The following is a 26,820-nucleotide window of genomic DNA, read 5'->3' on the forward strand; positions in this document are numbered from 1 at the left end:
TCACATGGTTGTCTATTTTGACTCATTATCAGTTTTCTGTTCTGCATGCTATGAATCTATCTCATGTTGAGACTTTCTTCTTCAGAGTAATTATCAAATATCATCTAGTTTCCTTCACATGATTTTTTGATTCTGGATCACACATTTTACCTTACAGTTTTGCTTATCTGCATTTAGTTTCTATTACCATATTGCTTTTATGTTCCTTTGACACCTTAACCTAACATATTTTGTTACATGGTGCTAGTCACTTCCCCTAGCTTTTCAGCTAATCATGAAATAACTTCTTCCCTGCATTGTTTATCATTGCATGACTTTTACTTGCATAGTATCTCATTCTAGAGAAGCATGTCAACAGGAATTTATTAAGATTTTAGCATTTCAACTTATTTTTGTTTGTCATTCCTAATGGGATGTCAGCAAGTAATGTTCATACTCCTGCTTTGCCTCCCACTTCTTCTTCTTAGTAGATGTCTATTACTTCTACTTTTCTTTGGAACTTACTGAGTGGTCAAACGTGAGCATAAGCAAGTGTGGGATCTTTGCCATGACCTACTCTATAACTGTCTTGTGTTTCAAACATATCTCCTATCCAGATTGTCTCAAATCCTTGGTTCTTTTGTGGAATATTTGGGTTTGACAGATCCTTTTGTTTGGTCTTAATGCCTTTATCTCTTCCTTCCAATACAATCACAAATTCTGAACCAGGAAATTTCAAATCTCTTACAGAAAGGAAAAGTCAAAATATTTATGAAACTTCTCAAGAGTTTTTGTATTCTGTTTGTGGATTTGAAGAAATCAAAAGATGGGAAACCTGTCTGGGAACTGTCTTGATTCATCTTTTCTTGGAGACATCTAATTTTCATATGTATTGTTACAGAAGTTTTTGTCACAGCCTTTGGATGACATTGATGGATACAGAGGATGGTTTTCTTCGTGTCCTTATTTTTCACATTATTATTATTTTTTATCTTTGGGTTTAATTTATCAGTTCACTGAACTTCCATTTGGCTCTATGCATTTCCTGTCAACTAGTCTAGTTTTGTTGGTTTTCTCCATTTACTCAAAATTGACTTTTACATGTACAGTTGATCCATTTTGACTCCTTTGTCAATTTATCATTTTGCAAATACTCATTTGTTCACTCAACTGGCAGCATCTCTTGAGTGGATCATACATAACTCCAGTTCTCATTTAATGCTAATAAAGTATTTTGTAAGTATGGTGTTTTTGATCAACACAGTTCAACACAGTCTCCTATGGTGTTTCATGTCTCATGCAAATACCACCAAAGACATCCTTTCTGCTTTGGGGATGATAAATTCATTTCAGGTTGTCATTCAATGAGACTTTGCTTTTCAGTGGCATCTGACTTCAGACCTGTTGTCATGTGGCATGCTTGTTTCTTCCCTCACTCTTATGTTTCTCTGGTTTTTGTTGAATAAAGTGTTTATGTCAACAGTTTATGTTTGTCTCAAGTTTCTTTTCCTTCTATACCAACATTCTATCATAGTTCACACACCAATCCTACAGTGGTACTTACATCAACAGTTAGGATCTTATTGATCTCACAGCCGTTGTTTTACTGATGCTCCTTTAGCTTCATTCTTAACAGATTCATCTTTGAGCTTGTCATGTTTCTGGTGTGATGAACATTTTGACAGACTCTCTTACTAGGGATTGTTGGCTTTGATTTTTCAGTAGGTAAGTGAACATCTGGATTGTTTGATGATTGATACTTTCCCAACACTGAACATTGGACAACTATCTTCTTCCACTCTTCTGGTATTCAATTCCATGTACAAATTAACTTATTGGGAGCATAAATCTTGAAAGAACCTCATTCTTTATGCCTACACTCCTTTACACCTTCTTCCTTGGTTCTAATATTAGTTATGTGACATTCCTTTTTTTCATCATCACTCCGTTTTGGTCAACTCAGCTGTAGTACACCTTTTTGTTTCGACTACTTTACAGGTCTTGAGCCCAGTTACCAACTTGGAAATATCATTAGGCACCTTAAATGTCTATTTTTCACACTGACATTTCAATATCTACAGCCTCACAGTTTATTAATGTCCTTTGTCTGAGAAGGTGAATTCTCTTGTAGAGTGACTCAAGTGTTATCCCACTCTTGCTGACATTCTTTCTTAGTGGTCTATCAATTGTATTGAGCTAACTTATTAAGTCAGTGCATAGACATAGTAGTTCTTGTCTATTTCAAATGTCCAAAAATTGCATCTTCATTCATGTTTTTGTTTCAGGATCTTAGCCCATTCACTTATTCAATAGCTGGTTACAGAGCTCCTTACCTCCCAGATGCCATGGAAGCCATCAATCTCCTTTGTCCCAAGCCCTTTATCTTCAATCACCCCAAGTTCCTAGACACTGCCCTAAATGTTCTTACATTTCTTGGCTTCTTCCCCTTTTGAACTCTTGGCAATTTGTTTGGTCTGTCCTTTGTATCATACGGAACATGAGCCAATATACATATATATATATACCCTTCGTGCTTTAGGTAACTTGTTTTCTTAAATGGCTTTAGACTAACAATAAGGTATAATCTTGAAACCTGGTAATTTATTTCAATTAAGTATTGTTTGTACTTGTAATTGGATGGAAGCTTTAGAATTAAGTTGGAAATGCTATAAAGTGATGAACTGTACAACTTGAATGGGTCACATGATCAGAGCATGTAATGTTTAAAGGTTTTTTTAACATTTTGTTTAAAAAATCAGTAAGTAAAAATATGTAACATAAAAATTTCAATTCTAAACAGAACTTTGATACCAAATTTGTTAACATACATTAAGAATTGCGTTACTAATTAGACTTGGAATCTATAGTTTTGGTAACTCAATAATCACATACGTAATCCACATGTCACTTTGATGATCATGACAATTTTGGATTCATGTGTTGAAAATATAAATACTTGGTTTTGCTACAAAGCCAGCTAGTAAGTGCAAAGTAGAAGATCAATTGGAGACCCAAAAACGTACAGAGGCTTGAAAGTGGAGAAGCGTAGTACTCAATATGAATAAAAGGCACTGAAAAGGAAAATATGTTTAAATGCATATAAATAGGGTACATATTACAATGATCACTATACAATATATACACACACACTCTCATACATAACACACAGGCATGCATGTGTGCTTACACCACAGAAACATAAATAGTACCAATTATTAAAAAAAATTATATACCTAACTACTTACCCAACCCTTAGAGTGGTGGGTTGTCAACAGCAAACCAACACTTTTTTAAGTCTGAACTAGATGTGTTAATTCTACAGTGTGTTGTACATTCTGATAATGAGTGTTTAGTTTATATGTTGCAATCCATATGATGTTATGGAGTCATATGCATTGTTTCTTTGACATTATTGCATCATCTTAATACATATTGTTTCTAGAGGATAATGTCTTCTGTTTATTTGGACTTTTATCAGATACAGCGATGGAACACTTCCTATATACACAACTACAACAACTAGTACAACAACAGAGCCATCCAAACACTGTGAAGATGGGATGTTTTACTGCCCTGATGATGACAAGTGTATTGATGAAAAGAAAAGATGTGATTTCAGAAAGGACTGTAGTAGTGGAAAGGATGAAAGTGGCTGTGGTGAATTTTTAACTTTTGAATGAGTTATTTATTCAGGAATTTAAAGTTTTTAAGAAAAATATATTCTTTTGCTACAATGTTTAAGTTATTAACCATAAAATATTCATTTTTTTCAGTATGATTTATGAAGTGTTGGCTACATGATTTATAGCTTTTTGTTTTTCTGTTAATATCAGTAAAACTATACTATTTAACCCTGCATTAGTTTTCCAGGGTCTTCACAGACACCAAATATTTTGTAAACATCGGCACAACATGTTTGTTGTTCTTAGTATCTTCAGTATTTGGCTAGTTTGTGTTAAATTGTTACACTTAGTTTAGGTAGTAAAAAAAGAAACAAGTTGTAATATTCAATGTTCATTTATTGATTAATAAGGGAAAATATTTCGAATGTTAGTGCTTTTTGTTTCCAAAATAATAGTTTATTATTATTTAAATATTTTAAAATTTATCTTTTATGATGGGGTCTGTACGGACCGCTGAAGAGTGAGTATGGAAATTTTTTACGTAAGACTAATGCAGGGTTAAGAATTTTATTTATTTTTTGCTAAGTCACGTGAAGCTGAAGAAATGTAAATGTTACATCATTTATGTTGGTAAATTATAAGAAGAAATTAAGGTGCTGAGGCAAAAGATAATTAGAAGAGTGGGAATATATAATAATGCCATTGTCTGTTACTGTACAGTGCATCACAGTAATGCTTATGAGTAGAGTATCTTCACATAATCTATTGATGTTGACAACAAATCAAATATCCACTAGTGAGGAAAACATAATCCACTATTGTTTAGCATAATTCAATATATACTACTTGGGAGAACATCCTAACAAATTTCTCTCTTTTTCAGAATGTTAGTTCTTATTTTTACAGCTGAAAAAATTGTTTTCCCCCATTCCACTGTTATCTAGTATCATACAGTATACATAAAGGAAGAAAAAAAATCTATATATTTCAACTGAGTTACTAGGGCTTGAAGTATCACAGAGACTATTCTCTCATTATATTTTTCTGCTTTTGAAACTGATATAATATTCACTTATGAGAAAAACTTTCCATAATATCTTCATATGCATTAGAAATGCCATAACTTTCTAAAATTAATCACTCTTAAAAAGAAAGATTATTTTTGAAAAATAAAATATTACAGTATAATCCCTAATTGTTGAGAGTACCACAGAATACATTGTTCAGGAAAAAAATGCTACATAATTTTTTTCTCAGTGTCCATTGGTGAGATAGTACTCAACTTAACAAACTGGTTTGAAAGTGCATTATGATTTTCAAAATTATCTAGAGTAATTTCAGTTCTTGACATTGGCAAGTGGCAAAGACAACTTAACTGTATAATATGTTACTAATGATACTACTTTATCTTTCAGTGGAATCAACATGCAGTTTTGACAAATGGAATTCATGTGGTTGGTATATACAACATGATCCAAGTCCAACTGAAAATATACGTGTATTGAGGAATATTAACCAGGACAGTGCATTCAAGTGGACCATTGTCCAAGCCAATGATACATTCACCAAGGTGAGACATATTACTTTTTATTGAATAACTAGCGAAAGTACCTGTCTTTGCTCACGTTATTAGGATGATTTATTCTAGATGACTATGTCAGGGTGTGTGTATTCGGAACCCATTTTAGCATAAAACTAAAATCTATATACTTTTGTTGCTCCTTTACGGGATGTGACTTGTTCATATAAGTAATTTTCCCTCTGACTCTTCCTCTGATTTTAAACTTAAATAATAAAAACAAATAATATAAGACAAACCTCTTTAATTAATGAAACCTCTAAACTAGAAAACAACAAATATTTTTTTCAATTTTGTAATTTATACATTTCATTTTATTCTTTCAGCACATAGCCTTTTAAGAACAATATTAGGTTATACTGTTATTGCTAAGCAACATGATATAAAAGCCAGTGTTAGAGTGCATTGTTACCAAGATGCACTGGCTTTTCTGTATGTTAGAAGTTGTTATATAAGGAATCACATCTTTTGTATGTGGTTTCTCACTAGCTTGCCTCATTAAAAAGATGTGTATGCCCACACTCACGTGATTAAGATAAGTAATAATACCCAGATGCAGACCCTCAAGATTAACATAGTATTGGTGCAAAATTTCAGGTTTCTAGGTCCTTTACTCTTGGAGCTATGGTAGTCACACATATACAGACACACACATCCATGTCTGTCTTTTTGTGATTTATATTTGTAATATAAGGAACCACTTCTTTTCTATGTGGTTTTTCACTAGCTTGCCTCATTAAGAAGATATGCATGTATAAGCACATTTCATTTCTGTGTTTTTTCACATAAAAAGATGTGCATGTGCATACACATGTAGATAAGTAATAATATCCAGGTGCAAACTCCAGGGATCTGCATAGTATGGGTGCAAAATTTCAGGTTTCTAGGTTCTTTCCTCTTGGAGCTATGGCAGTCACACATATGCAGACACGTACGCACGCGTACACGTGTATGTCTGTCTGTGATTTCTGTTTGTGATATAAGGAACCACAAAAAAAATGCATTTCTATTTTTAATGCAATTTCTATTTGTAATATAAGGAACCACTTCTTTTCTATATGGTTTATTGCTAGCTTGCCTCATTAAAAAGAGGCACATGCTTGTGAATAAGATAAATAATACCCAGGTTCACACCCTCAGGGGCCACTTAGTGTTGGTGCAAAATTTCAGGTTTCTAGGTTCTTTCCTCTTGGAACTATGGCAGTTGTACACACACAGACCCACAGACATGCCCTTTTATTATAATAGATGTTGCATATAACAGTTATGTTAATAGGTGATTTGATACTTGTAATAGAGCTTTATCATTTGTAGAAAATCTAATAGTTATCCACAAACAGAGGTAAGATAAACAGCAGCTTATTTATCATGAATTATGTGAAAATTATTAGAATTTTTAAATATTCTGTTGTGTTGTATCTATTTAGTTGAAGTATAATCTGAATTCCTTTGAATTGTTACAAAACTTAGAGTCATAAGAAAGATACACATATGCTAATGCAGTAGTGTGTCACAGAAGATGCATGACACAGTATTATGGACAGTGTGTATACCACCAGTATATATTTAGTTCTCAGCAAATTCCCAACCATTCAAATGCCACATGGGTAGATTTTTGACAGTAAGAGGATGGATATTTGTAAAGTGAGATTGTAAATGATGTAGTGTCAAATAACACAACATTTCAAAGAAGGAAGTTTTTGGCATTCACCATGGAAGTGGAAACCTCCAGAATAGTCTAGGATAGCATTGTGCTTGTAACCACATCTCAAGCCAATCCATAGTAACTATTTTATTTGTGGACCAGAGATTTTGGTCACAAATGAGAACTATACAAAACCAAGAAGCTATTGCTCTGAAGCTGTACTTATCTCTTGGTACCATTAGCAAGAATATAAACAAGGATTTGAAACTGATGTAGCCAGTGTGCACAAGCTTATAGTCAGCAAGCATTTTTTATGAGAAAACTGGATGACGAAACTGGAATTAGAGTAATGTAATTTTACTTCATACCAGTTAAGTTCCCTGTTGCAGCTCCAGTGATGGACTTTTGTGTTTTAGTATGCTTAAACATTGTTGTTCAAATAATGGAGACTCTGTTATCAAGTATTGAACTTGTTCTGTCACAGTAGCTTGTTAGAATGGAAATTGCAGTACTGGGCAATAGTGTGTAACTTATGTGGCCAGTAGCCAACAAATTGACCACTATTGACAACTTAGAAAGAAGCTCCAGTAGCAGCATTAGATCTGAAACTTATAAAGTTTAATTAATCCTCCATATTGTAAGCATACTAGTACAACAAAATAACTTGCAGAAGTTTTATTTATTATTTAATTCTTCACTAATATTAAGCCTACATGAATTAAGAATCTAAAAGATGTGGAGATGAGATTGTCCTATAACTTGCCAAGCACAATGAACAGTCACTTAAAGCTGTAGAAATAACTCCTTAAATCTATATCTTCTGACACGTGTTATCCAATGTTAATTATTCATTAATCTAGCTATTGTTATCTCTAACTGGGTATTGCTGGCATATATTTTTTGTATAACATTTATAAATCATGAAAATTATGAACAACTTTACTTGAGTAACTACAATATTATTTACATATAAGAATTGCCAGAAAGTTATAGTCCTGGAGCTTTTAAACTATGATCTATTTATTCATTAAACACCTGACAATGAAACAATCAACAAATACTTATTCAACTGAATAATCAGCACTGTACATTCACAAAAATATATCTTAGGATATAAAATATGACATTTACAAAACAGTATGTAAGATTTCATTTGTTTCAAAACATAATAATATATCATTCAGATCAATATTAAATGTTGAATTAAATCTGTAATGTGACTTCAGTGTTTTTATTTAGTTAATTTAAAGAAATATGATGTTAAATTATTAAATTAAGTTTTAACTATTTCTAATACTAGGTTAACAAGGAGTACAGACCAGAAAAAGATCACACTTGTGACTGTATCAGTGGATGGTATGCTTTAGCAGATGGTATTCTGGGATCAGGAGGTGACACCACTAGCATTTTAACCCCACGTATCTCAGTAACTGCATCCACATGTACAGTCGAGTTTTGGTTTTACTGTGGAAGTCTCTATTGCCCTCTACAGCTTGCTGTTAATGACAGTTATGGATTTTCTCTCCTGTGGTTAACAGAGTATGTCCAATGTAAGTAAAAATAGCTTGTGTATAGTCTTGATGTGTAAAACTGTAATGCTTTAGAATATGTATGTGTATATATATATATATATATTTATATACCACATTTTTCAAAAATTGAATATAATGTTTTGAAATTGTATAAGCAAAGTATTTTAAACGTTTTTTGTTCCATATAAACTAATTTTACAAAAAAATTATTTCTGTCATTAGACTCAGTATATTCTGAAAGGTTGGGAATATTTGGTTTGTATGCATCTAGACATGACTGTCTCATGATAGTAAAATACTATTTCTAGTAATACTCTACAAACTTTAGTTAGAAATATTAAAGCTTACACACAGAGGTATGACTTTTTTAAATAAGAAACATATGTAAAGAAAATATTTTTTTGAACACTTCTGAGGTGAAAAGGCTTTTAATACAAGTGTTGGTCTTTTCATTTGTTAATTTTTTTAATATCTATAAATCAGAGTTGATGGTTTTCATATTAGTGTGATTGTATCAACAGTAATGAATAGCACATTTAAAAATAACATACAGAAATTCAGAAACATTTACTTTTAAGTCTTATAGGTTTTAATAATGTATACACAATATCTGCCAAATCACTGTATTTCAACCATTTTTATTGTAATATTTAATAGTTTTCTTTATACAATAATCTTAAAACTTTATCTATGTGCTGTTTAACTAAAAACTACCCATCTGGTGTAGACTAAACCAAAATGTAGGATTGATTTGTTATAGCGAACTTCTTCATATCAAACTCTTAGTATCAGCTACATCAACAAAGCAGTTAGATTTAAAAAATATCAATTAATTATATATATATATATATATACATATATCACTTCTATATCTGTTGTATCCCAGTCAGCGTGATTAGCCCTGGGTGAAAGGCCTCGTTGACACTGGATATGGTAAATATAGTGTGGTTGACATATTATAGCCCCCAGTGGCACAGCAGTATGTCTGTGGACTTACAAAACTAGAAACTGGTGCTTAACTTCAAACAAAAAGAAAGACATGTTATAACTTCTTCTCCTTTACTTTCACTACTGGGTTCTTAGAATAATCTAAATATAAAGAAAATAATGAAATAATACTGATATCTTACGTTTTTCATGAAGGAAATCATATTGTTTATTTGATTTGATATCAGTTCCAAAACATACATTTCCTCACACTTATAGCTATTACTCAACTGCCAGGGTTTCTTCCTTTGCCCATCTAAGCATTAGTCTGATTTTTTTCGTTGTTTCAGTCTTTTATACCCCACTCATCTGCCCTTGGTGATATTTATCTCATGACACTCTCCACCTACATCAATGTGCCCTCTATCCTGGTACTGTATTTAAGCATCTCATTCAGATAATGTTACCACTTTTTCTTGACAAAGAGTCATTAACAGGTATCCCAGTATTATGATTGTTTGGAGATACTTTGAAGTTTTTCTGTTATCTCATTGATTATGGTATTAATAATAATAATAATTTAATTCTTTTTTATATTATGATTGGCAATCTGATTTATAATATGAATTCCTGGATTATTGTATCCAGCAAGGAGGCAAATCAGGTCTATCCTATCCCACCTCTGACATGTAGCATTGCACAACAATCGGGGTGGGGTCACTCTCAGTTGATACTGCTGTTCATCTTATTTATAGTGAGATGAAGACATATATTTGGTTCTATGGTGTTCCTCTGGGGTGCTCTGAGGCTGAAATTGAGGACAGTCCTTGACATTCTAGAGAGAATTTAGATTCACTTTTTCCTGTGCCTTCTTTTAGTCTGTTGGCTTTTCAGTCCTCCTGTGGGACAGTGGTGTGTTCGCTGGGGTTCAGGGTTTGATTCCATATGGTGGCCCAACATTGCTCTTACAAAACAGATTTACCTGACAAAATGTTGTTCTAATCAATGTTAATCAACACAGTCTTTAAATGACCTATAAAAAAACAACAAAAAGGAGGCCATTTTGGGATAAGCTGCCTTTGATTTTTATTTTTCTGTTGGTTCATTGAGAGTGTGATGTTTTGGGATTTTCCCCAGGTGCTTTTGAGCCTGCACCTTACTTGATGGCTGAAAGGTCTGGGAGTGAATTTTTAGTTTTCTCTCTGTCCATGGACATTGTGATTCTTGCTGGGAGGTTCACTTATCAGTTACATGAAAGGACAGCTATGCATTATCTGCCATGGTTGTCAGAACCAAATGATTTAGACTACCACCGCCAGGTGGAAGCATACTCCGAAGCATGTTCTGGTGGGACATTGGTTGGTCTATGGACTTATCACTCTAAAATTCAAGGTGTTGTTTTCCTAACACTAAACTATGTTGGAAGACTCTCAGGATCACCAACTTCATTGATGACAAGCTGGATCTATTGTTAGCATGTACGTTTGTTCAATTGTCAGCTACTACATTCATCCCTGTTGTCGGTGGAATCTTGAATTTCATGAACTCCTACAGAGGGTCATAATTCTGCCCCTATTCATGGGTCCTGATCCCCAACATCAGCCCCTTAGTACATTGGTACCCAGAATAGATTCTCTCTGTATCCAAGAGTTCTGCTGCTTGGTCAGATTGCTGCCAGTGGTGTCGGTAATTATTGTATGCCTTCAGGGTCTGTGGGGGCTTGGTGTTGAGAATTTCTGGACATGGGGTAACCTTAATCATGGATCCAGGAGCACTACAGGTCTTTGAGTCAGGATTAGTCATTCCATTCATATCCACCCAACCTGTAGGGTTGCTGTCTCCCACAGATACATGGATTTTGGATCTTAGTTCTAGGGCTATCAGAACTTGGTTGGTCTGGGGTAAGTCATGCTAGCTCTTCCAAGGTTTTATTCCTTTACTTCAGTTCCAGATTTAACCTTCGGACTCACATCAGTTTCACATGGGTTCTGCTGTATCCTATGAGTTTTTTCTTGTTGCCTCCATCCATCACACTGCGTACACACCATTCCATAGACGACTGGTTACTGCTGACAACAATTGTCAGAACATCCATCCTTATTCTACTTTTCGAAACAAGCAAGACAGGCTTCATTTTTAGGGCTGAGACATCTGTTATTGCTCCAATTCAATATGTGTTCAGTCTGGGTATTTCTTATTTTTCATCTTGTCTCTCATTCAGACTCAGTTGATTCATCCAGCTCAATGCTATGGAATAGGAAGCCTGACACTTACTCACCTCTCTCTTTCTCCCACCGCATGATAAGTTATTTCTCTTCTGGAAATGTGAGCATTACTTGAATCCATCATGCCTTTGGGTTGAGAGCACAAGAGATCCTTTTAATGGTCTTTATGCATCCAAGGGATCATAAACATCAATTCACTGGATTCCCAAGTTTTCTTACTTGGGATCATTCTTTGATCTCAAGGGGTTGTTAAGTTGGGACACTACTAAGATATGGGTTCCTCTACCGTCAACTCATCCAGAGTTCCATCTCTTCATGAATGCCTTACTTCAGAGATTGGGTGCACATACCAATGGTCAGGAATTTCAGGGTCTACACATGAATGAAGAGGCTTCCCTACACAATGTTTTAGTCTATCTTTCTCTTCAAAAGGCAATGTTTCATGGTCTGGGCTTATTAAGGGGAAAATCGTCAGGCTTCACTCTGCCAATTCTGTGGTGGTGTCTTGTGTTTCTTATCAAGGAAGCACTTAGTTCAGGACTTCTTGTTTTTGAATCTTGGACCTCCTTTCTTGGGACCATTCCTATCATGTCACTCTACTAGCTTGCCATGTTCCATGGGTGATACCTGCAGTAGCAGGTCAGTTGTCTCAGTCCAAAGAAATTCTTCCGACAGAATAGATCATGAATCGCAAGGTTCTGTTGAATTGGCTCTCATTTCTCAATTCTGATTGATGAGTTGTCTTCACATTGGATCACCCAACTACTGGCAATTTTGTCTTCAGTACCTTACCTTCAGACTTTGGCAGTGGATGCATTCCTTCAGAACAGGATGGGATTACAACTCTAGGCCTTCCCTCCAATTCATATGTTACCCTGGGTACTAAATGTGATTTGTTCCAACCCACTGTCGGGTTCTGTTGATAGCCCACATTGGCAGCTACAGCCTGGTTTCTGCTTCTGCAGTAGCTTCTGGAGTATTCACCTCTTTCACTTTTTCTTAGGACATCTCTGTGGAGGAAGCCATAATCTGACATGGTACACCCAGCTATCCACAAGCTCAAGCTTCAGGCATATAGGTTATGCAGTCTTTTGTACGGCATCGGGGTTTAATTTATAAGGTTTCAGTGTATCTGTCTGAGTTTTTGGTTAGTCCCGAGATGAACGTGATACACAAATCAGCAATGGTTTATGGAGAGGAGGTTGAACCCACTTTGATCAGAAGTGCCAACCGTAACTCGTTTTTTGACCAGGCTCTTTGGCAGGGGTTTTTTGCATCTTCCACAATCACCTTGTTTAAGGTGGCCTTATTAACTACAGTTTGATTCTCATGATTAAATATTCTTTGAGTCCTAATACTCTCCTCAAGTCACTTTGGGTCCCAAATGACCATTCCAGTTACCTACCAGGTATATTAAGGTTACATGCTCTTTTTTCAACACCAGTTTGTGACTTGATTCGTATATGCCATGTATCCCCTTTACTTGAAGGTTTATTTTTTGTGGCTGCTGACCTACAGACATCGCTGGTCAGAGTGATTTGTGTTGTTTGTCCACAGATCATTTTCTCATTATCTCTAAATCATCAGACCATTTCTACTTACCCAAGACACTGACAGGGAAGGGGATAAATCCTTTTCACCGATTTATCTGATCACTATTTCTCACTTCTGTGTCTAATCAGATTTCGATCATGGTCATATTCAGTGAGGGTTTTGAAGGTTTTGCTGCCTGCACTAATGCCTTTAGAGATGCTAAACAATGACTTTTTATTCTGGGCTCTCTTTGAAGGTGAGTAATCTTTTGCAATTCACATCTAATCAGATTTGTCACATTTCTATGGCCTTAGCAATCCAGTTGAATTGGCTGCTTGAGGCCATTGGGCAGACTGATATGTGGACCTCCCCCAATACTTTTATCTCACATTAGTTGCATGATCTGGCAGTATCTTCATCCGAGGGTTTTCGCCTACCTACTGTAGCTATCTTAACCATTTCTGCTAGAGTACACAGAGAGGTGAGTATTTTCATTGCTACATTTCAGGGTCCCTTACCTTGTTTTCACAGGATCCCACTCTGTGGCGAGTGTTACTTAGGCAGGTGTACTTTTATCAATCCAATTACACACAAGCAACCACTAATTCAATATACTTTATACAGGTTTGGTCAATTCAGTGTTGCTTACTTTCTCATCATGATTCAGGTGGCTCTGAATGAATCACTCTGGCTACAGGTTGGGATTCACTCATAAGTATATATAGTTTGCAGCCCAACTGTCATAGCCACGAACATGGGACATAGGGACCATGGCCATTTCATTCCAACTCTGAATACTGTAACCTTGGCTATCTGGTAAAATTCCACCCACAATACAGGAATTAAGTTCTGGGAGAAGAGCAGACCTGTCCTGGATGTAGTGTGATTCCCCCACTAGGGTGCCAAGCTTCTATTGACACACCCATGTTCTATGCAGATGCTTTCTGTATGGATAATGCTCTCATCAGCCCCTCCTCCTTATCAGTGTGGGATTCTAGCTATAAGTGTGAGTAGAGGTTAACATTTTCTTAAATTCTAAAATGTATTTGTAATAATATTTACACTCTCCTGCCTTTCCTTGCCACTAAATATAAAGACTGGTAAAAAGTTTTAATTCTGTTTTGTATAACTGACATTTTTTAAATATAATAATAAAAACATATTATAGGTTGTCATTTCAATATAGTAGTAATAGTTTTGTGGTACTTAATTGATCGGATAGTTTGTAATGTGTCGTTGTTTTTTTATGTGAAATGTGTTTATTAATTATATGTACATTAACCTTTTTTCTATACATATTTTCAAGTATGTTGTATTTACAGGTATTTGCACAAATTTTTTATACAAACTTGATTAAATAGTTTGCAATTTGAATACTGATACTGAAAAAAAATGTACTTTTTTTAGTTAGTAAAACATCTGAGTGGCATCATGCACATATTTATGTGGGATCTCGTAGAAATTTTCAAGTATATCTGCAAGCTAGACGACCAACTTACACTTATCGAATGGCAGTTTCAGTTGATGACATTTCCTTCTTGTCATGTGCTCCACCTCTACCACCTCCACCTGGTAAAATAATATGTGAGACAGGGGAAGCCATGTGTGGTAATGGTGTCTGTATTAATGAAAACCAACTTTGTGATTTCCTAAATGACTGTGTAGACAAAAGTGATGAGTCTGAAGTCAGATGCCAAATATATCATGGCCGTTGTAGTTTTGAATATGGAATCTGTGTTAACTCATGGAAAATTGAAAAAGACTCTGAAATTGAGTGGAAAGTTGTCATTCCCAGCCAAGATGAAAATGGAGTAACACCTTTCATTGACCACACAACCTTGTCTAATTCAGGTATTGATTTTTTTGTGTGAGAATAACTGGTTTAGATATGTAAAATAAATATAACTTGATAGCTGTACCTGTTTACTACTCTCACTTGCTACTTCTAACTTTTGATACCAGGCATAAAATTCTACCTATAAAATGCTCACAAAAAATTTTAAAATAATGAGTTGAAAGTTCAGAAAAAAGAACATAGAAATAATTATACAAACAAAGAAAACAAAGATATCCTATGAGAAAAGAACTAGACTTAAATTTACATTAGTTAATTTGTTCTTTATTATAAAATATACTTTCAGTGGAATTAACATATTATATACTACACACTTCACTCACAATAATACCTTGAAAAAGAGTTATTATAAATAAGTTACTGTTAACTTTGTCCAATCATGACCTGGTGGTTAGCATGCCAGATTGTGGGTCTGTGGTTCACATTTCTTGTCACAAAAACATACTCTGCACTTTAGGACTGTGAGTACGTTTATAGAGTGACTTTCAAATTTCACTATTCTGTTACAAATGCTCAGAAGTTAGTCATGGATGCTGTTGACCAACCTTTACCATCCATTTACTCTATCAGCTCCTAATTAGAACTGGCTATTGCAGATAACACAAATTTGCAAAGCAAACAAATAAGCCATTATCTTTTAAAGTGTATATATATATATATTTTTGCATATGTTTTGCCTATAAAATACTTTGGAGCACCCTTGTTTGTTGCAAATGTAACATTACATAAATCAAAATAAGCACTTTTCAATAAGAAAATTTTATTTAACCAAGAGTGTTGCAATTTTCCTACAATCTAATTTTAACTTAGAGGTATTACAAGTAAACAGCTTACATAACTTAAAATATTATTATAGATACATTTTGTAATAGTGGTAAATATTATTTTCATTATTAATATATTAAAGTCACTCTGAAATATGAAGTTTAACAAATGACATTGGGGCCTCTCATTAAATGCTTCACTTTTTGTTGGGTTAGAAAGCTCCTTGAATGTTTTGGTCAGTTTTTCAGGTTTCTCATGCAATAATTATGAGTATTTTTCTGCTTTATAGTCATGTCCCAATCTTAATTAATAAAAGTGATTTGTACAAGTTAGTTTTCAGAGAACATTTTGGAAGAATTCTAGTTTTTGATTTAGAAAATTATAATTGTATACATATTTTGTGTTTATATTTTATTGACAACTTAATCAAACTCTGTAATTATTTTTACTTGTGTTCTTATATTTATTAACGGTTATCATACACTTTATGACTATACACTATTATTACTTGTGTTCTTCTTATATTTATTAACGGTTATTATACACTTTATTACTATACACTATTATTACTTGTGTTCTTCTTATATTTATTAACGGTTATTATACACTAATACCTCCTATGTCTATACATATACATGAAACACATTTATTCCAATGTTTATGCAAATGAGGGTTAAAAAAAGATACATTTATGAAGAAGCAACAAACCATTAAGTACTGTTGACTATAATGGTGACAGTTCAAAGAGTCTCAGAAGTAACATAGTGTTCTAGTTATTATCCAAGCACTATCATATTACACACAATAGATTCATTATTATGTTAGAAATAATGATTGCTTTTTCTTAATTTAGTACTAAATTGTAATGTTGATAAAGAATCTTCATGTCTAGTATTGTGCGGTGTTAGATGTTTTCAAGAAGATACATTTTAAGACTAAGCTTTATGAGCTGTTGTTTACATCTTTTCATGATTGCCTTATAGGTTTTTTCTTTTGATAATATAAATGTTGGGTAAGGTGGGTGTACTTGCAATTAACTAAGTAATTTAAAATAGTAAAATAAAGAAAAACTCAAAATTTAAATTAGCAAAAGAAATAAAAAAGGAGGAAGGAAATATGTAGATTTCAGTGATCCTACAATAAAAATTATTTCATTCAAAACCAAGTAGAAGTTAATACTCATTTTTTACTATATGAAAAGTTCATACTTGATTTTATATATAATGTAAATTTTCATTTTGCACACAGACATGTCATGCAAGGCTCGGCATCACCAAGTGGTTTGGGAACTAGACTTGCAATCCTCGGGTTGTGGGTTCGAATTCTTGTCCCACCAAACATGCTCACCCTTTCATCTATGGGTGCATTACAATGTGATGGTCAATACCACTATTCGTTGGTAAAAGAGTAGACCAAGAGTTGGGCAGTGGGTGGTAATGACTAGTTGCCTTCCCTCATATAGCTTTGCACAAAATTCAAAACAAAGAAACAAACACATCATGCAAAGTTTTTCTTTCTTATTTCATTCATGAATTTTCTCTCTAGATTTATGAATTTAACTTTATTCTAATAATAAATAAGATACTATTGTAACAGGTCTGCATGATATTAGAAAAAATCCAGTATCACAGTAAGACTGAAACCACAGAACAGCCAAAAAAAATAAAAAAATGATGGTAGGAATTTAGGTTTAAAAAATCTTTTAAGCCTCAAAAAAGATTTTACAGCCTGAAAGACAACCCGAGGTGGTCAGAAACTTTTGCTTCTCTTCACTCTCACAGGACAGTGTGTAAAGTGAAATACTTATATATGGTTATCTTTTATATTTTAACAAAATGACATTTATGTTTTGATGGTCCAATAAAAAGAAACAGGAAAATTAATTTTCTCAGTATTCAAATTGATAAAGATAAATATTAACAGGTTTGAATTAAAAGTGAGTTATATTGAAATATCCAGAACGTAGTCAAATCATATTAAAAATATTTTATAACCTTGATAATGTTTTTCTCTCCAGGGAAATTTATATCTGTGGTACGAAAAATCTACCCAAGCAATTCAGGTAAAAAGGCAAGACTTGCATCATATGTCATTGATGGGTCTAAAGATGAGGATTGTCGGGTGAGTTTCTTTTCCACCAGGTATTAGAAAATGTTTATTACTATGCATGTGTTTGTTGTTGTATACTTTATCAATGAGAAATGTGAAGCTACATTTAGGTAATAATATACAGTTTGTCTTTGCATGGAACTACTAGAAAAAACCTAAGTAAATCAGGGTACAGGGGTATAATAATGCTATTCAGCAAGAATGTGAAATCTGATTATTTCTGATAAAGTACATTACCTCTTCTCACATAAATAGCTATTCTTGGTTAATGCTGCCCTCTATGCCAAAAAACAACGTTTACACATGCCACAAGCCTTCTGCCTCCCCTCCATTGGAAATGACTCATTCTAATGTGTCTCATGCAAATCATCATGCAACAATCTTCCACTAATGAGAGTGCCACACACTCTTGTTACACATGTGACTCTCTCTATTCAATTCTACCAGTTAGGCAGGTATTGTATTCTAACGTTTAGTTTGTTCTCTCTCAGTATGTATTTTATTTTCATGTTTTTCCATGTCTTTGTATTAATTTCTCTCAACAAATTTACACTTTATTATACAATAGTGATATTTGCATTATTCTGAAGTGGAATTATTTTATATTTCTACCAGGTTATGAAACTTATTGTTTTATTACAAAAACTTTTATTGTTTCTGCTTTGTTGTGTTTGGTTATTAATTCTGCATTATGAATTTTCCATTACCATTTTGGAAGTTATCTCTTCTATTATTAGCATTTTACATAGGCTTTAGGTCATGGTATTCTATGGGAAGATTTTCAGCTTTATTTCATCAGGAGATTGATCATGCTATGAACTGATCTTTTTTGAGCCTCACCTCGAGTTTGGGGGCCCACACATTTTCGCTACAGTTCGGCGACTTTGGAAAGATAAGACACTATACTGTTATGGTTTTTGTATACTTTTATTGTTAATTTTATTATATGTCATTATTTGGGTTCCATACCATAAGTCTCATTAGATTGGTTCATACTCACAGTTCAGTTTTTCCTGGTAATTCTATCATTAATTTCACTATATTCTTTTTCTTCCTATTCAGTTATTACACTATTGTACATAATTATTGTTCAGTTACGAATTTCATTTAGTGCTTAATGATATTCTTTGTTATGTTTACCAGTAGTTCTACTTCTGCATTAATCATTAATTAGATTAAGTATCTTGTTCAATTAGGCTTAATAAATATCTGTTATTATTGGTTTCCCCATGGTTCCTTTTACAGGTTTATTGATATTTAAGTTATTTATCCTTTCTTGAACACAGAACATCTTGTCCATATGTTTATTTCACTACAGAATTTCCCACCATTAATTTCGTTTAATTTATGCTTTATACTTCTTGCCTTTAATTGTGTTTAACTTATAATTTCTACTTCTTACCCTTAATTTCGTTTGTTAGGGACCCTGAGTGCCAGAGCCCACCCTACCTGCTCCCAATATTGCTTGTCTTCCTCCTATAATGGTGGATCCTGTTTTCAGATGACCTATATTTGGTCAATTTTCCTCCACCTTCTCATGGAGTGTATTCCAGGCCTCTACTGCAGAATGTGCCAGGCCTATATAGATTATTTTTTGACACGATTCCTCCCCTTACTCCATTTCTTTGTCTGTTATTTTTCCCTTCCACCCTTACCCATTGGGTTTAGATTGTGATTTGATTGTTTTTTTCTTCCTTGTATCCTTTTTCCCATTTTCACTTACTGGTGTCTTCACTCCTAACATGCACCTCCTTTTTTTACTGCATGTCTACCCTGCTGTCAGTTGGAGGTACTTCATCTGTTGAGCACTGGGACTACATCTCATATGTTTATCTCCCGTTCTTGGCTTTGGGTAGCTGTATAATTCTTGGGGTACTGTCATTCACCTGTTAACATCCTTCACTCTTTCATGAATTTGGGACAGGGTAAGTTACTTTTCTTATATGTACCTCTTCTTTTCAGGGGCATATCCCTCTTTTTCTTACTGGATCCCTCTCTGTGGCAAGTGGTGACTGACCAAGTATTTTTTAACCTTTAAAATCTGTACTGTTCAGCCACGTCAACTTGCTTATTATGTTCCATGGCTATGCAATGCACACTGTTGAAATGGGGGGTTCCACAAAATTGCTTGTTGATTATCCTTGTGATGGAATTGCTTCATAAGTATGCCCAACCCAGACCATACCACCGATGGACACCATGGGTAAAGCAGAAGGGGCTAGAGGTCCATCTCTGCCATGCATTGTATTGAATAAATCAGTATGGTCTGCTTTTAAAAATAGGGTTTTGTGGTCACCCATTGCCTTGTCTAAGGTGTTGACAGTTCTCTAGACTCTCCAATGTGTTTCACCTTCCTTTTCTTCTAGTGGAGTTTGGGAGTCCTTACTACTACTCCACCTATTCACTGTAGGATTCTAGCTATTTATGTGAGAAAAAGTAATGTACTGTTTCAGAAGTTATAATTTTCCTACATTGAAAATGTATTACCGATAGGTACTTACCTTTGTTCACACTTGTCCCCCTTCCTCCCCACTGAAAACCGGTGCCTTCCATTTTCTGCCTAAACTCGAAATGATAGTCTGGTAGAATTTAAGAGAGTCACATGTGTAATAAGAGTGTATGGCACTCTCATTGGTGATGATTTGCATGAGAGACACATTGGAATGAGAATTTCCAATGGAAGGGAGGCAGAAGGCTTGTGGCATGAGTATTTTTTTGTTTACATATAGAGGGCAGCACTGAACAAGAATAGCTATTTATATGAGCGGAGGTAAGTACTTACAGGAAATACATTTTCAGTATAGGAAAATCATAATGTTTTCCTAAAGCATGTAAATTGGTTTTATTTTATATAGTTTTATTGGTTTTAGTTATTTTTTTACTTCCATATTTACAGTAAATTATTTTCCCAGGTTCGTTTCTGGTATAATATCATAGGAGAGGATATTGTCTTGAATCTACTTAGACGTACTAGCTACAGTGAAGATGGTTTAAATTTGCTGCAGTCAATTCAGGTTGAAGATGGGTCACTTGCTTTCTGGAAGAAAGGGGATTTTCTGATTAGTTCTTCGACAAATAGTGATCCTTACAAAGTCAGTAGTAGTTAAAAACTTGTTTTAAATCTGTTTCTGTTTGTGAATATAACAATGAAATTTAAAGGCTATTTATGTATGATTTTTTTTCATTTATAGTAAGACTTAAAGATACAATATACTTTGTTTGCTTCAGGGATATAAAAATCCATCTTTGAGAAGCGAGAGTGACTATCAATCATTTATGTAGCTCCTGTACCTAAGAAGACTGGTATTGTTGTTATTAATTTATAATGTCATGTTTTCTCAGTCAGGATTAACTTTTAACAGAAAAAGTTAGTGAGGTTTTAAAATAAATTCACATAATTTTTATTGTGTTTGGGTGTTTGAAATAAATATTGTTTAACTTGTGTCTAGTCTTTCTTTGCATCAGACTCGGTTAAGGTCAGAGAATAATTAAATGTTTGCTTTGCAAAACATTTTCCAGCAGATTTCCTTGATAAAAAATGAGTTAACCTCAGAATGCCACACTAATATTGTAAGCAAATATGTATGTATATATATAGATTAATTGATTTATTTAAAGATTATTTTCAATGAATTCTAATCATGTAACTTGGAAGAATTATATTTTCAAAAACAATGGTAATTATGTTTTCATTGTTTTTTCAATTGGCTTACCAAGTATTACACAATCAGCATTTTCTTTGAGTGTAATTTTTAATAGATTTTGTCAGAGCATCATATGCTTTGTGAAAATGTTCATGTTATTTGTTACAAGTTTATTCTTTGATTTTGACCAGTTTTCTGAATGTTTTAAAGTGAAAACATTTGTTATATTTTGCCCGAACTCCTCCATTGTAGGTTATAATCTTGTAGCTGCAGTATTCATTGAAACTATTTTTATTACTGTGGGAGCTGTACAGAAATAAATGTTAAATTCTTGTCTTCTGTGCATCATTTCAGGATTACCAAACATATAGTTTTAGCTCTTTTATTGTACAGGCCCAGCATGGCCAGGTGGTTTAGGGTGCTTGACTCACACTTTGAGGGGTGTGGGTTCGAATCTCCATCCCACCAAACATGCTCGCCCTTTCAGCCATAGGGGCATTATAATGTCATGGTCAATCCCACTATTCCTTGGTAGGAGTGTCGCCCAAGAGTTGGCGGTGGGTGGTGATGACCAGCTGCTTTCCCTCTAGTCTTTCAGTGCTAAATTAGGGACAGTTAGTGCAAATAGCCTTCGTGTAGCTTTGCGCAAAATTCCAAACAAACCAAAACAAACTTTTGTTGTACAGTAAATTGCTTCTCTGTATTTTTATTTTATTTTATTGTTTTACACTAATATTAAAAGCATGTTTTATATCACAATCATGTATTGCAATTACAACTATGACACACACAAAATATTCAACCAATTTAATGTTTTCAAATAAATCCAGATTGTTTTGGAAGCTGTTGTTGGGGTTAAGTATGGAAGTGTCAACATAGATGATGTATCCTTGACTCCAGGATGTGAAAAGTCAGAAGGTAACAGAGTTGTTAAAACTAATTATATTTCAATTTATACTCTTAACTCAGTTTAATGAACTTTTGCAGTATCAGTATTTTAAATCAGTAAAATCTGCACTAAATGAAAGCAAAATGTCATCATAGAATTTCAGATGAAAGTGATTTAAAGCTTATAATATACTTATAACTGGTACACATCTATTTTGAGAGCAGATAATAAAGAAAATAAGCTATTGATGTTTGAATTAATAAATTGTATATTTTAAATAAAAACAGGAATGTTATAATTTTTTCTTCCTTTGTTAGTAAAATGTAAGTGGTACATCTACTACAAACGTTTTATGAAATATTTGTAATATTTCACTTCAAGTGAAAGTTATTATAATTAATATAAATTATATATGAAGGTATTATTAATAAAACTTTTCTTTTTGTGCAGTTTACATTAATAGGTATTAAATAGGAATAAACATCTGCTTCACATAAAGCTCAATCAGTTTCATTTTTGTATATTTAGGATACCTTACACTCATTTGTAACTGCTTTCAAACAAATATTCTTTCATAATAAGCATTTATACATTCTTGATTTTCGTGCCTTTTGCATTTTCTTTTTCATTTGTTAACACATGTCACTCAAGTAATTCAAAAAATATGTTTCTAAATCTGGTATTATATTTACATATATCAGCATAAATTCAATTCTAAAAAGTGCCTTACTAGTAGTTATTAAAGGTTTAAACCTTCAATTTTGTGGTAAAGCATGTGCTCAATTTGTGTTTGGTTTGTGAAATTAGGCTCAAGAAGTTTTTTTTTGTGGTGGTGCTTTAATTGTTGTAAATTCAGTTTCCTGGAGGCTAAGTTTTTACCTCAGTTGGTAGACTTTTCATTTGATAGGTAACATGGAGATGAAAAAGTTATGCTACCACAACATTATTTCATAAATTGTATTTACAAAGTAATGTTAATTACAAATATGTAGCTGGGAGTTAAAATTTCTGAAGATTCTGTTATATTAAAAATATAATCAGTTTCAATAGCACAATTTCTTATTGATATTCAGTTTCTTTTATTAAGATGGAAGTAATTAGTAAAAAAAAAAGATTACTTCATTGTTCATAAAAGAGTTGTATTAAGTGCCGGCCAGTCAGTGGAAAATTTCCTTGAGTAATAAGGAAATCTTGAAAACATCATGCAGTTAGTGAAGCAATAATAAAATTTAAAAACTTATATACACACACATACATATTAAAAGTAGGTAGATGCATTAATAAATATGTTCACATAATTTTCAGATAACCTTATAGAGAACAGTTACAGGAAAATCAGAAACAGTATACAACTGGAAGTTAAGTTTGAAGTACTGTTTATAAAATGCAAAAGAAAGAGCAAGCTTAAAACTGCTTATACAGTGTATTTCAGTGAATTACGAGTTGTTTTTTAAATTTGGGAACAGAAATTAGAACAATGGACTGTTACTGTGACATGGTTTTGGAGAAAAACATTATCTTCAAGAAGTAATTTTTTATTAACACTATGATATACTTTTAAAAAATGTATCATAGAACTTTCTTTTGGTGATTTTTGTAATCATTTTGAAATATACTTCATACCAGTATTGTTCTATGGCAACACTTTATATTGAAGTGGTTTAATTTGACTGTTGTATATTTTATATTGCTTAGAACTAGTTAACCATATTCAAGTAGTTATCAAATGTATATCCAAACTTGAAAATATTATTTTTTATTACCTAGTAAACACATAAATAAACATTTAAAAAATGCATATAACACAAGCTTTATTATAAAAGTTGAAAATTTTGACTTAACTGATATTGTTAGTATTTTAAGCAAAACATATTTATATATTTTGAAGAATGGGTATGATCCAAACCAAAACAATCAACTGTGTCTGTCAGTTGTTTTCTTCAACTTCTCCATAAAAAAAAAGAAATTCAAAACATGGAGGTTTTTTTTTATATATCACAATAATAAATGTATGCTTGTTTTTGTTCATTTATAAAAAAAAGCTTTAGTTTTATGTCATTTAAATTGTTGTTAAATTAGTTTTTTATGGGCTACCTCATCTTTAATCTCTAATTTAATGACAATAAGAAACTGATTAAATAATTTGCTTGTCACCTTGCAGAGGAATTACCAGGACAACCAATAACAGAAGTCCCAGATGACTGTAGGCCAGAAAAACTACCATGTGACAATGGTCAGTGTTACTCACTTGTGCAAGCATGCAACTTCATTGATGACTGTGGTGATATGACCGATGAGAAGGACTGTGGTATGCATAGTGTTCTACTACTTCATGTTGTGTCTATTTTATTGGAATTTAAGCTGTTATTTGACAAGAGTCTATGTGTGGGTGTGTTTGTGTTCACTTATAACTGGTGAACCACTGGATGTGATAAAGTGTGGTTGTTGTTCAGATCTAACACACCTATGTCATCCTTTGGGTCCATATGTAATCCCTGTGCTATTTTATTTATCTCAACCAAATATAGCATGTATTCTTGAGGCCCCCGAGCAAGTGACATAGGGGGTCTGGGTTTGGACCTGACCCCCTATGTCACCTCCCATGTTTTCAATTAATACATCAGCTAGTACATGTATATAAATAAATAAGAAAGACTCAGTTTTGAACTGTTCTGTTGTATTCCAGTGTTCTTTCAGTGTTGTATAATTTATTTATCATGCTTAAGCTGACTTATCAAAGTTTAATATATACATAAATTGGTGTTTTTTTAAGTTCTGAAAATTTTAAGGTCTATTATGTTTTGTCACTCACAGTATGTTTATTTATTTAACCTAAAGTTATTCTGGACAACACTTTGGCTAGAGGATTTTTGGAGGGTGTCTGATGTATTTACATATTTTACGTGATAATTTATTTTTGAGCTAGAAAAGTGATTGAGATTTGTCTTTTTCATTATATTTGTTGGAAGTATGATTTACAATTGAAAAAATTAATAATAATACAGTTATAATAAAGTTTAAATCCACTAATACAGAACAACAAGTTTGAAATTTTCACATGAGCTTGTTTTTCCTTAATAGTAAGTCTAAGGTATATTTTAGATTACTTCACACTGTATTTTGTATTTTCCTCCTGTTAGTATAATATAATTTACTTTTATGTAGTTTTTAAATAAAAATATCTTGATTACTAACATATTTTCAACACATTTCATGAAGCTTAAAATAATGTAATTAACTGCTAAACATTTTATAGGCACATCATGTGATTTTGAGAATGGGATGTGTGGATGGTACAACTCTCGTGGTTTGAAGGCAAACTGGACTCTTGGATATGGGGTGACATGGTTTTATGATTCTGGACCAAAATTTGACCATACATTCAAAAATGCTAGTGGTGAGTAAGATTATTTGTGTGATTTTACTAACTTTAAATATACATAAAGATTGATTTTCAGAATTAATTTTGTGTGTGTGTGCACTTTACAATATAAGTATTTACTAAAAATTGCCTGACTTGCCCTTCAAGAGTTTGTGATGCTGTTGAAAATTGGATACTTACATAAAAAAAACCATATTAGTGGCTTTAATATTTGTTACTGTTGCGTCATCGAGATCATGTGACTATTCTCACACCCTCTATATTCTAGAACTATCTTGTTTCTTCATGAATGCCCTAGCATTTACTAGATAGGGTAGTCTGGTATATATATATAAGAGGGTGACAACGTGACGCAAGAATGTAATGTGTGTGTAGGTAATGAGTAATTGAACTGCAGTCAGAGAGAGACGTATTGTTGAAGTTAATTTTCGTTGATATAGCGTTTGTTTTAGCGCGATTGTTGAAAACAAGTGTATCATAAAGTTATATTCGGAAAGAATAAACCAGTTTTATTAAGTAAATACTTGTGTCACTAAAGTTTCGTTGGAACGAAGTTACGGGAAGTTAATTAACAAACGGAGACGTAACAAATTGGTGTCAGAAATGGATAAAAAAAAATGGAAACGAGAAGCGGCAAATCAAACTACAGCCTAGCAGACTTGATGGCAGCAATACACGAACAGCAAAAGAAACAAGAAGAAAGAGAGGAGAAATTACAACAGTTGTTAGAGGAAAAAGAAAAGAAACAAGAAGAACGAGAAATTAAACAAGAAAAGAAACAAGAAGAACGAGAAATTAAACAAGAAGAGAGATTACAGCAGTTGTTGGAGGAAAAGAAACAAGAAGAACGAGAAGAGAAATTACAGCAGTGGTTGGAGGAAAAAGAAAATAAACAAGAAGCGAAATTACAGCAGTGGTTGGAGGAAAAAGAAAAAAACAAGAAGAGAAATTACAGCAGTGGTTGGAGGAAAAAGAAAAGAAACAAGAAGAACGAGAAAATAAACAGGAAGAAAGTATCCAACAGATACAGGAAAGTCAGCAGCAACTACAGGAAAGTCAACAACAGTGGCAAGAAGTACAAATGGAAAACATCAGTAAATTTAAAAGCGAATTTGATACGTTAATGGACGACT

General features: G+C 33.3%; 1 protein-coding gene across 1 annotated transcript in view; it reads left to right on the forward strand.

Annotated features, from left to right (window-relative positions):
- The window catches only part of LOC106466712 (MAM and LDL-receptor class A domain-containing protein 2-like), a 141,534-nt gene that overhangs the window by 86,200 nt on the left and 28,514 nt on the right, over positions 1 to 26,820 (forward strand). The window contains exons 34-42 of the mRNA XM_022394788.1: positions 3,458 to 3,636; positions 5,018 to 5,172; positions 8,127 to 8,376; positions 14,451 to 14,894; positions 17,681 to 17,784; positions 20,685 to 20,864; positions 22,247 to 22,334; positions 24,467 to 24,613; positions 25,562 to 25,702. Coding sequence (XP_022250496.1) covers positions 3,458 to 3,636; positions 5,018 to 5,172; positions 8,127 to 8,376; positions 14,451 to 14,894; positions 17,681 to 17,784; positions 20,685 to 20,864; positions 22,247 to 22,334; positions 24,467 to 24,613; positions 25,562 to 25,702 — 1,688 coding nt within the window. The remainder of the gene's footprint in view (positions 1 to 3,457; positions 3,637 to 5,017; positions 5,173 to 8,126; positions 8,377 to 14,450; positions 14,895 to 17,680; positions 17,785 to 20,684; positions 20,865 to 22,246; positions 22,335 to 24,466; positions 24,614 to 25,561; positions 25,703 to 26,820) is intronic.

This window comes from Limulus polyphemus, unplaced genomic scaffold (assembly GCF_000517525.1).
Source record: "Limulus polyphemus unplaced genomic scaffold, Limulus_polyphemus-2.1.2 Scaffold2355, whole genome shotgun sequence".
Taxonomy (NCBI): Eukaryota; Metazoa; Arthropoda; class Merostomata; order Xiphosura; family Limulidae; genus Limulus; species Limulus polyphemus.